The sequence below is a fragment of the Molossus molossus genome, unplaced genomic scaffold (assembly GCF_014108415.1).
Source record: "Molossus molossus isolate mMolMol1 unplaced genomic scaffold, mMolMol1.p scaffold_m16_p_20, whole genome shotgun sequence".
Lineage (NCBI taxonomy): Eukaryota > Metazoa > Chordata > Mammalia > Chiroptera > Molossidae > Molossus > Molossus molossus.
The window spans coordinates 16,517,770-16,530,168 of record NW_023425356.1 but is presented as its reverse complement, the minus strand read 5'-3'; the positions used below and the strand labels follow the sequence as shown (position 1 = coordinate 16,530,168).

Below are 12,399 nucleotides of genomic sequence, written 5' to 3'. Positions count from 1 at the left end.
AGTTTTGAAAAGCTCATTCATCTGATCAGATAATAAAGGATCTCATGCCCCATTTCAGACAGACTATGTATTTTTGAAAAGCTCACTCATCTGATCAGATAATAAAGGATCTCATGTCCCCATTTCAGACTATTTAAGGAAGTTTCACTGTATGAATTTTGTTTTTGATTTAATACACTGTGAAAGTAATTTGGCTCATCAAGGAAATTCAGAGCTGCATAGTATAGTGAATTTTGCCAAGCCACATAAATAAAGTTGTAAGTTAAGGGATTCTACTAAGTTTATAACGAGGTTAAAATGGTTAAAATTTACTTCGTACATTTGCTGGTTTGGAAAAATAATCTCCTACCAACAAAACCCAGGCTTTCTCTTAGAACAGGTTTCAAGGCAACAAACTGCGGCATTTCCCCCACTTTTTGTCATGCTACCAACACTAGACTGAATGACATGCACAATGTCCCAAACTCAGGCTCATGATTAGTAGTTATAACAAATAGTTTAAATGATTCCATATGGAGACAAAAGACTTAAAGAATATTTTTTGCAAGATCATGCCCGCAGAGAAAATTTAATTTAATTAAGAATTTCATTAGAATAGATTGGGATTTGAAATGGTTGCCGGTCTCATCATCCAATGGGGTACTTGAAAATTCAGACAGGGGTAGGTATTTTTGTTTCTTTTCCAAGTCTTCTTGGTACTGATACAGTTACTGTGTTCTTTTGTTCTTGTTTATTTTAGTTCATTCCATTATTAAAAATGGAGAAAAAGGGGCTAAACAATGTGTAAATATTTGATTTGAAAGCTGCTCCATTTTGGGAGATGACAGATATTGACTGGTGCCAAAGGCCATCTCTACCTCCTGAAGATGCTCCACATTCTTGGCTTATTCTTAGGAAGTCTGGCCTCCAGATTCCAGGTCTCCAAAAACAGTATCGTAGTAACTGGCATAATTTCCCATGTGACCATCTCGTTAAGAATCAAAGCACATCATGTCTCTGTCCTACATATACCGGAATATGTTTTGGTCAGGTATAAAATGGAATTATTTCAAAGTTGAGATATCTACAAGTTGAAAGTCTGTGGGGAATAAGTCATGTTCCACCCTGTTATGTTGACTTAAGAGGTTCAGGTGTGCTGAAGTCCCCTCTCCAGACTCTTCTATAGTGGTCCATGTAAACAAAACACAGGTGAGAATGGTCTTTCTGGAGCTGCTTTCATCGAACAGCAGGGTTTCCTGAAAGTGTGGTGTTGGCTAAATGCAACACGGGCAGAGGGTGAGCCTCTGTATTAAACACCCAGTGGTCTAAAGGTAAAAGGTCATCACCGGAGAACAGCAGATACAAATACCTGAAAAGAAAAGGAGCTTCAATTAGAATTCAACAGGAAGATCAAGTGGTCTAGTTACAATGGCAGAGTACACCAAGAACCTATTTTGAGCAGCTGTAATGAAAAACGCATCAGAGGACAAACCCCAGCCATTCAAATGATCTTAAACAAAAACAATGTGATCCAGAATAGTGCATAAGAAAATCCAGTAAGCTACACTATGAGACCTCTGAAATAAGACTGGTAAAAAAATAAGTTGCACATATCTGTTTGAAGCATATAAAACAACAATGCTGTAAAATGGCACAAGACAAAACCACTTCATAATTTTCAGACATTCTTTGAAACATAACATACATCAGCCATATGTTTTGGCAGCTTACATAGCATAACTACAAATGAATTATTTGACATTTGTAAATAAACAGTGAAGAGAATTATTTGACATTTGTAAATAATCAGTGAAGAGAATAAGTTTAACCTAAGTTTAACCTAATTTAAACATAGCAAGAAGTTTTACATAATTCTAATACATTTAGTTTTTGCAGGTGCTGCCTATTAAATAAGGTTTCAGAAACACAGATTTATATGAGGTTTAATAATTATTAATATCTCTTCATGGGTAACAGCATTGTTTATACAGAGGCAAGGATTCCTGACCTCTCCCCAAGAAATGCAAGCCATAGTAGTCACTTGGAAATAAAAAATGATAGATTTAACACACAATGATTCTTACCTGTAATGTTGGTCAAATTCCAATCCGAGTTCTAATTAGGAGTGGGGAGAGTGATGAAAGTGAGCATAAAAAGCTAACTATATAAAGTCAGGAATCTGGGTTCTAACTCCTGACCTTAGCAACAACTAGCTGGCCTTACTGGGCTTCCATTAAAAATTCCTTTACAGTATTTTAGCTAAAATTTATTTTTAAAATAGGTACTTTAATATCTTTTCTGATTACTGTTCTGGATGATGGAGCACAAACACAAAGCACTTGGGTAAATGGAGACTGCATATTATAACTGGTAAAGCTGGAATAGAGAGTAACAGGGCTTCCAATCTCATTCCTTGACCCAAGACCTTGGGACCTGTTTGACCGATTTATTCACCTGGCTGCAGGCCGAGACATTACAACTGAAAAGAAAGACTTGGTTGGACACAGCAAGAGCCTCTGCTGGGTCTCCTTACTGTATGGAGACCAGAAGCACAGCTCCTGGTGTTCTGGGTACACACATATCTGGGAAAGCTATGTTCCGTGCAATTCCATGTCTCTTCGTGTCTCGGTTAAATGTGGGCTCGTGGATCAGGTTCACTCTAATTTCATCCATTCTTGGAAGAGGAACAAGTAATGTAATAAAGAGAGAAAATACAAGAATTTCCTGAAAAATATTCCTTTCTATAGGAGATGCTATGGAAGTATTTCATATAAACATAAATGTTATAAAACTCAGTAAGATAACAAATGTGAAAGTTTTAGATAACAAAAGATGCTATTATTTTTTTAAAGAATCTTAATTAAATATTATTATAGTCAGTTCAACAGTGCACCCCTCAATTTATTTCCACCTAGAGCCCCAAAATGTGATCTTATTTGGAAATAGGGTCTCAAGGATCCGAAATGGAATCATTCTGGACTTAGGACCTGTATCTTTACAAGAGAAAGGAGGGGGGAGATTTAGACCCAAAGACATACAGGGAAAAAGGTCATGTGAAGACAGAGGCAAAGATAAGTTATGCTGCTACAAGCCAAGGAACACCTTTAGAGGAAACTGACTTCAGACCTCTGGCCTCTACAATTATGAGAATAAGTTTCTGTCATGCCACTAAGTTTGTGGCAATTTGTTACAGCAGCTCTAGGAAAATAACACAACTTCCATCCCTACGCTCTGGGGTGCCTCTGGACCATAAGCTCCGCTGTTTGGTTCCAGGGTTTGGAGCAAGACTGACCCCTTCCAGCAGAATCAAACAATGCACGGAGAGCAGGGGCCAACACTGGACTTTAATAAAAAATTTATATCAATGTTTAAAATCAAATATAGCTAAACAATTCTTTAACTTTGGATTATAAATTCAGAAGAAGATGTCAAGGACATGGTATACTATTAGTGATTTAAATTTAAGGGTTTTTTTTTCTATTTCTTTTTTTATTGTTCAGAGTATTTACAGATGTCCCCATTGTCCTCCTCCTTCCCTCTCCCCTTCCAACAGGCTCACACCCCACCCCAGGCCTTCAGCTCACTATTGTCTGTGTCCATGGGCTATGCATATAAGTTCTTTGGCTAATCTTTCCCCCTATCTCCCTCCCCGGTTCACTCTGAAATCTGTCACTCTGTTCTGTACTTCCATGTTTCTGGACCTATTTTGTTCATTAGATTCCACATATAAGTGAGATCATGTGATACTTGTCTTTCTCAAACTGGCTTATTTTGCTTAGCATTATAATCTCCAGGTTCATCCATGCTGTCTCAAAAGGTAAGAGATCCTTCTTTTTCACAGCTGCACAGTATTCCATTGTGTAGATGTACCACAGTTTTTGTATCCACTCATCTACTAATGGGCATTTGGGCTATTTCTAGATCTTAGCTATTGTAAATAATGTTGCTATGCACACAGGGGTGCATAAAATCTTTCTGGCTGGTATTTCAGGATTCTTAGGCTATATTCCCAGAAGTGGGATCAGGAACAATTGGAATAGCATGATCTTTGCTGTGAAAATTGAGAAAAGTCTACAGTCTAAATTAGCTATCAGACTACTAATTATTTTTTTCTTCTAATAAAGATTTTTTTTTTAATCCTCACCCGAGGACATTTTTCCGTATTTTGTTCAGATAGAGTAGGAGGGAGAGAGAGAGAGAAAGAAACATGGATGTGAAAGGGGGACATCGAGTGGTTGCCACCCGCAGGACCTAACCAGGGCTGGGGACAAACTGCAACCACGGTACATGCCCTTAGCGGGAACTGAACCCGGGACTCTCTGGACTGAAGTCCGACGCTCTAACCGCTGAGCCAAACGGGCCAGGGCTCTTCTAATAAAGATTTAAAAAAAAACTACGGTTCAAGGTTAGAGATAGTACATTATGAATGACACTGACTGAAGCCTGTAGGTATATAAAAAGGTGCTATTAAGTACTTCAGTTTCACTGGATGTCTTAGTTACTTTCTGGAGCTATTTTTAAATGTTATCCACATACATCTCTTTTAGCTTTCTCTTACATAAAGACAAGTCACTCAGAGGAAATGGTGGTAATGGGGGCACATAACAGAAATAGGACCATAGCTATTTCATGATTATTCACCTTACTAACTATAGATAAGAGGTTTTCTTACAGAGGATGTGTTGCAAGAAGAAAAACAGGGCTGTAAAAAGATAAGATGCCTTGGAGCCTGATGGGTCCATTACTCAGAAAAGAAAATATCTTTTGAGAGCAGGCCAAGGACAGGACACACTTTGACTTGGTTGCTGTGCCTGGACCCTGACCCCCTCCAGGAGTTTGCCTCAGGAATGCTGACCATTCTCTGGTCCCAGGAATGAGCTGAGCTGATTTTTAAACATCATAGAAAATTAACTACCTTGTTATCAGACTTCAAGATCCTGGAAGGAGACACACAGACCATGTACCCTGCTGCCTTTATCCTGCCCTCTTTCCCCCTTGCACGTAGCCCTTCTTCCTTATCCCTATATAATCAGCCAGCTAGTAGGAGCAGAATTTTCAGGATGACCTGCTGCTCTCTCTATACCGCAGCATTATTGAAATAGATGCTCATATATGATTCAACCCTGCCTCTGCTTAATTTGGCTCAGTAGTGACAGACGGCCTCTGACCTGTATAGTGTCCAGTTTCAGTGGTGCCAGAAGTCATCAGCATAGTGTTAGTGGTAACTGAATAGGGAATATTTTCAGAAAAAAGTCAACCAAATCTGAGGAGAAACACTTAACATGTCTATAGAGAAAGGTAAGGCTAAAAGAACCAACCACCAAGTTAATGTATTCTTATTTAGCCCTCTTTGTTTACTTATCAAACAAACCTTAATGAATCATTTATTCTTTTTCACTACCACCAATGGCAATGATGGGTGTATTATGGACAGATGTTACAACTCTCATAAGTCCTATATTAAAGACTACAAGACAAGGAACTCATTAAAAAAAAAGACTGTTTGGAAAATAATTTATTTAAAACTTCATTTATATGTCTACTGTTTAAGTAATGTCTTTGAAACTGACTGGTTAGAAATCAAATTAAATCGAAGATAATCAGTGGAAATTATATTTTAAAAGATGATGGATTACCCAGCTGGTGTGGCTCAGTGCCTGAGCGTCAACCCATGCACCAAGAAGTTGCTGGTTCGATTCCCTATCAGGGCACATGCCCAGCTTGTGGGCCAAATCCCCAGTCGGGGGCATGGAGGAGGCAGCCAATAAATGTTCTCTCTCATTTATGTTTCTATTTATCTCTCTCCCTCTCCCTTCCTCTCTAAAATATAGAAAAAATATTTTTTAAAAAAATTGATGGATTGAAACATACAATTATTAATCGCTCCAAAAGATCGGCCCCTCTCTGTCCTTCCCCACATCTTTGGTCAAGTCTTAAAGTTGTTTTCTGGGGGAAAGGGGTGGGGAAAAAAATATCGAAAGAAACCATGGATATATTATGGATTCAAATGCAAAATACATATGCAGTTTTTAAAGGTAAAGTGAAGAAGGCAGACATTTCTGGTATGCTGCGATGGGTTAGGCTTTGTCCTGAGACATCAAGGAGCTAGGAGGAATTCATTTTCCTCTGCCTTTAGGGGTCAGATAAATTAGGATGATTTTGCCTATAGGAAACAGGATATTTAAACTACACAAACAATTGGGATTATTTTGCATAACAAATAGCCCAGAGGTAGATGGTAACAAAGGTTGGTTAAATCAGCAGTAAAACATTGTCAGAGCTCCCAGTTTTGTAAAGATTAATGAAAAAATATTAAAATTTTCCTGGTGCCAAAAGACCTTATCTCTCTTTCAGTCTTTCTTAGATCACTTTGGAAAAACTTGTAATTATCTCTTTGATATGTATGTAATCCCTTTTACAGGCAAAATATAAACCTCTTGTCAGTTTTATAATCCAGAAATATTTTCCTTAAAGGCCATCCATGTCTTTGAAATTTAAACATCAAGGAAGATAGCACCCCAACTTCCCTGTCACTACAGGAGGGTAGTTTAGGTGCATTTCTTAAAGCTGTAATTAAAACAGAAGTATTATTTTTCCTTTGGATAAAAGCAATTAACTAACACAGATGCCCACCCTAATTACCATGTGACTTTAGAATAACTATGTACAGCAAATGGTGCTGTGGAGAAAGTATTCTTACACGAGGACAAATTATCACTTATCTTCAGAACATGTATGTAATGAATTGTACCTCACCAGGTTATACAGAAAGGTAAGCTTTCTTTCTGTCTTTGCAATGTGCTTGTGATGTAAACTGCAGTCTGGCTTAATGCTTATTCAGCAGTAAAAATGTTTTCTTTTTTTGTTGCATTTGTGAAAAGGAATTTCTGAGTTGACAGATTATGTTTTGCAATCCCCCCATAATTAGGATCTTAGTAATACTCCTCTTTTTTCTCAGAATTATAAGATGCTCCATACATGTAATACCTTACATCTCCACACAAAAAGTCCAAAGTCAGAAAGGCAGGTGTCTCTTCAGGTGTGGGTCTACTTTGACATTCTAATAGGTGTGTAGTGGTATCTCAATGTAGTTCTAGTTGTACTAAAGACGTTGAACACTTTCTCAAGAGCTCATTTATCATCCTTATAATCTTCTTTAACAAAGGAGGCACTTCAAATCATTTTTCTGGTTTTAAATTGAGCTGCATGCTATCTTATTATTGACATATAGTCTAGAACCTTTTCATTGTCTCATTTTATTCTCTTTCATTCTTTTTCAAATGTCTTTAAAAGAAAAGTTTTAATTTTTAGACCAACTGATCAATTCATTCTTTTATGGATTGTACTTTTGATGCAATATCTGAATAAAATATTCACAAATATTTTACAAAATCTTTGCTCACAAAAATTTTTTGCTACGTTTTCTATTAAAAGTTGTATTTTTCTGGTTTTCAATTTAGATCTACAATCCATTTTGAGCTGATTTCTGTATATGCATATAAAAATTCAATTACTTTAGCACCTTTTCTTGAAAAGCCTATCTTTTCTCATTGCATTGTCTTTGTACCTTAGTCAAAAATCAGTTGTCCAGAAATGTACCGGGTTCCCCTGCCACAGACTCTTTGTTCTGTTCCATTGATAAATCTATCATTACACAAATATCACAGTGTTTCCATCATTATAGGTTTATAATAAGTCTTAAAATCAGGCAGTGTTAGGCTTTCAATTTTGTTATTTTTAAACTCATTTTGGTAATTCCAGGTTTTTGCATTTCTATATGAAATTTAGAAACAGCTTATTAATTTCTACAAAAAGCCTCCTGTGATTTTTTTGAATTGTCTTTTTTTAATTGAATTTTTTGGGGTGATACTGGTTAATAAAATTATATAGGTTTCACGTGTACATTCTATAATACATCATCTGTATATTGCATTGTATGCTCAACACCCCAAGCCTGCTTCCATCACCATTTGTTCCCCCCTTTATCCTTTTCTACTTCCCTACATTTACCTTCCCTCTGGTAATCAACACACTGCTGTCAGTCTATGAGGTTTTTTTGTTCTGTTTTGCTTAATCCCCACACCTTTTCCACCAAGCCCTGCAACCCCGACTTCCCTCTGTCAGTCTGCTCTCTATCTATGAGTCTGTTTCTATTTTGTTTGTTAGTTTATTTTGTTCATTAGATTTTCCATATGAGTGAAATCATATGGTACTTGTCTTTCTCTGACTAGTTTATTTTACTTAGCATAATGCTCTCCAGGTCCATCCATGCCTCCTGCGATTTTGACTGGAAATGCAATGAATCTATAAATCAATTTGGGCAGAATTAACAATACTGAGTTTTCAGAACATTCAACAAAGGGGGTCTTTCTATTTTTTAGGTCTTCAATTTCTCTCAGCAATGATTTTTAGTTTTTAGTATACAGATCTTTTATGTATTTTCTGAAGATTTATCCTTGAATATTTTATATCTTTACGCTACTGCAAGTGGGTATGGTTTAATTTCAATTTCTGATTGCTCATTACTAGTATATACAATTGATTTTAAAAATATTGATCTTGTATCTGCAACCCTGCTAAATGCAATTATTAGCTCTAGTTAATTTTTTTTGGTAAATTCCTTAGGATTTTCTACATTGATGATATCTTCAATGAGAAAAGATAGTTTTAGTTCTTTTCTAATCCAGATGTAATTCATTTCTTTTTCTTGTTTGACTGCACTAGCTAGAACCTCCAGTATAATGCTAAATAGAAGTGAACAGACATCCTTGTCTTGTTCCTGATTTTTGGAGGTACACATTCAGTTTTTCAATATTATGCTAGCTGTAGGTTTTTCATATACATCCTTTATCAGGTTAAGGAGGTTCCTTTATATTCCTAGTTTGCTAAGACTTTATCAGAAATGAATGTTGTCAAATGGTTTTTCTGTGTCCACTGAGGTGAACGTATGGTCTTTCATTTTTAGCTCACTGACTGATTTTCAAATATAAAGTCAAACCTCCACACATGGGACAAACCTACTTGGTCATGATGCATTTATCTATTTAATACAGAGTGGGGCTAAAGTAAGTTTACCGTTGTTCATATAGAAAATACAATAGTTAATAAATAATAATACAAGAATAAACTCTGGCCCTGGCCAGTGTTGCCCAGTGGTTTGAGCACTGGCGCATGAACCAAAGGGTCACAGGTCTGATTCCCAATCAAAGGCACACACCTGGGTTGCACGTTTTATCCCCGGCCTGGGTCAGAGCATGTGCAGGAGGCAACCAATCAATGTGTCTCTCTCACACTGATGTTTCTCTCTCTCCTGCTCCCCAACTCCATCCCTACATTCCACTCTCTCTAAAAAAAAAAATACCCTTGGTTGAGGAATACAAAACAAAACAAAACAAGAAGCGTAAACTCTGTTTCACTTACTCACAACTGTAAACCTACTTTTGCCCCACCATGTATGTTGTTAGATTTAATCTGTGAAAATCTTGTTTAAATATTTTATACCTACGTTCATGAGGGATCAGTCTTGTTTCCAATCAGAACTCTGCTGTCATTCTTATATTTGCTCCTTTTATACCTATCTTTCATTTTCCTCTGGTTGCTTTTAAAATATTTTTTTTAAATAAAAATTAATTTATTTTTGTTACAGATGTTTCTCCTTTTCCCCCCATTGATTCCCTCCTTCCCCTCCCTCCCCACCCTGTCCCCAGCTTTGTTGCCCATGTCCATGTTCATGCATACATGCATATAAGTTCTGTGGTTTATCTCTCCCCCACCATTCCCTCTTCTGGGGATTGTCAGTCTGTACCCCACTTCCACATCTCTGGGACTACCCCATTCCTCAGACTGTTATGTTCATTATAGTCCACAAATAAGTGAGATCATATGATACTTGTCTTTCTCTGTTTGGCTTGTTTCGCTTAGGATAAGGTCCTTCCATGTCGTCTCAAAGGATAAGAGATCTTTCTTTCTTACAGCGGCATAGTACTCAATTGTGTATATGTACCACTGCTCTTTATTCATTCGTCTACTGATGGACATTTGGGCTGTTTCCAGATCTTAGCTATCGTAAACAGTGCTGCTACAAACATGGGGGTACATATATTCTTTCTGATTGGTGTTTCAGGCTTCTTAGGGTATATTCCTAGAAGTGGGATCACTGGGTCAAATGGCAGTTCAATTTTTAATTTTTTGAGGTAACACCATAGTGTTTTCCATAGTGGCTGCACCAGTCTGCATTCCCACCAGCAGTGTACTAGAGTCCCCTTTTCTCCACACCCTCGCCAACACTTGTTTGATGATTTGTGATGGCGGCCATTCTGACAGGTGTGAGGTAATACCTCATTGTTGTTTTAATTTGCACCTCTCTGATGATTAGTGATGTTGAGCATTTCTTCATATGTCTCTTGGCCATTTGTATGTCCTGTTTGGAGAGGTGTCTATTTAGTTCCTCTGCCCATTTTTTAATTGGGTTCTTTGTCTTCCTTTTGTTGAGTTGTATGAGCACTCTCTATATATTGGAAATTAACCCCTTATCTGATGTATCATTGGCAATGATGCTCTCCATACAGTGGGTTGCCTTTCCATTTTCATGATTGTATCTTCTACTGTGCAGAAGCTTTTGAGTTTGATGTAGTCCTATGTGTTCATTTTCTCCTTTGTTTCTGTTGCCTTAGGTGATGTATCAGTGATAATTCTGCTGTGTATGATGTCTGAAATTTTGTTGTCTACATTTTCTTCTAGGATTTTTATGGATTCATGGGTCACATTTAAGTCTTTTATCCATTTTGAGTTTATTCTTGTGTATGGTGTAAGTTGATGGTCTAGTTTCATTTTTTTCCATGTAGCTCTCCAATTTTCCCAACACCATTTATTAAAGAGGCTGTTTTGACTCCACTGTATGCTCTTGCCACCTTTGTCAAATATTAATTGAGCATATTGCCTTGGGTCCATGTCTGGGTTCTCTGTTCTATTCCAATGGTCTATATGCCTGTTCTTGTGCCAGTAAGTACCAGGCTGTTTTGATTACAGTGGCTTTGTAGTATAACCTGAAATCTGGTAATGTGATCCCTCCAACTTTGTTCTTCTTTTTCAAGATTGCTGTGGGTACTCGAGGTCTTTTCTGGTTCCATTTGAACTTTTGAAGTATTTGTTCTAGTTCTGTGAAGTATGTCATTGGTATTTTGATGGGGATTGCATTGAATCTATAGATTGCTTTTGGTAGTATGGACATTTTAATGAAGTTAATTCTTCCAATCCATGAACAAGGTATGTGCTTCCACTTTTTTTGTATCTTCCTCTATTTCTTTTTTCAATGACCTGTAGTTTTCTGCAAATAGGTCCTTTATTTCTTTGGTTAAGTTTATTCCTAGGTATCTTAATTTTTTTTGCCGCAATGGGAAATGGTATTGTTTTCTTAGTTTCTCTTTCTGAGAGTTCATTATTGGTGTATAAGAATGCCATTAATTTCTTGTATCTTGCTACTTTGCCAAACTCATTTATTAAGCCTAGTAAATTTTTGATTAAGTCTTTGGGGTTTTCTACGTATAGTGTCATGTTATCTGCGAATAAGATTTTTCTTTATCACTGGTTTTGAGCCATTTGGTTATGATGTACCTTGATGAAGTATTCTTCATGTTTTTTGTCCTTGGAGTCTGGATGTATGGGTGTCGAGTTTATATGAAATTTTGGAAGGTCTACCCATGTTCTCCTTCAGAGACTCCACCTGCACATATGTTGAGCCACTTGCAGTGGTCACATAGCTCACCAATGTTCTTTTCATTTTTATAAGTTTCATTTTTTGCTCTATTTGACTTTGGTTTCTATTGCTATGTCTTCAAGTTCACTCATATTTTCTGCTGTAATATCTAATGTGCTATTAAGTCTATTTTTTTTTTTTCAACTCAGACACTGTAGTTTTTATTTCTAGACATTTGATTTAGGTTTTTCTACCTTATATGTCTCTATTTAGCTTTATGAATATATAGAATATAGTTACAGTAACCGTTTTAATGTCATCTGACAATTCTAACATCTGTAAGAGTTCTAAGATGGTTTCAATTGATTATTCTCATTACTGGTCATGCTTTTCTACCTCTTCACATACAAGGTATCTGTGACTGGATACCAGACACTGTGAATTTTACCTCGCTAGCTGCTGAATACTTTTGTATTTCTATAGATCTTGAGTTTTGTTCAAGGATATAGTTAAATTACTTAGAAACAGTCTGATCCTTTCAGGTCTTGCTTTTATGATTTGTTGTGCAGATCCAAAGGTAGGCTATTTCCCACTGCTGAGGCATGACTTTCCTGAGTACTCTACTCAGTGTCCCATGAATTATGAGTTTTTTCCAGTCAGGCTACTGGTAACAGGCCCTGTTCCTGATGTACTTGGAGCACCATAAACTGTTCCCTTTAATCCCT

General features: G+C 36.9%; 1 protein-coding gene across 4 annotated transcripts in view; it reads right to left on the bottom strand.

The window, feature by feature from the left end:
* Nucleotides 1–574: 574 nt before the first annotated feature.
* The window catches only part of MAN1A2 (mannosidase alpha class 1A member 2), a 167,487-nt gene continuing 155,662 nt past the window's right edge, over nt 575–12,399 (bottom strand). For all 4 annotated transcript variants that reach the window (XM_036272835.1, XM_036272837.1, XM_036272838.1 and 1 more), the window contains exon 13: nt 575–1,348. In XM_036272835.1, coding sequence (XP_036128728.1) covers nt 1,216–1,348 — 133 coding nt within the window. In that variant the 3' untranslated portion in view covers nt 575–1,215. The remainder of the gene's footprint in view (nt 1,349–12,399) is intronic.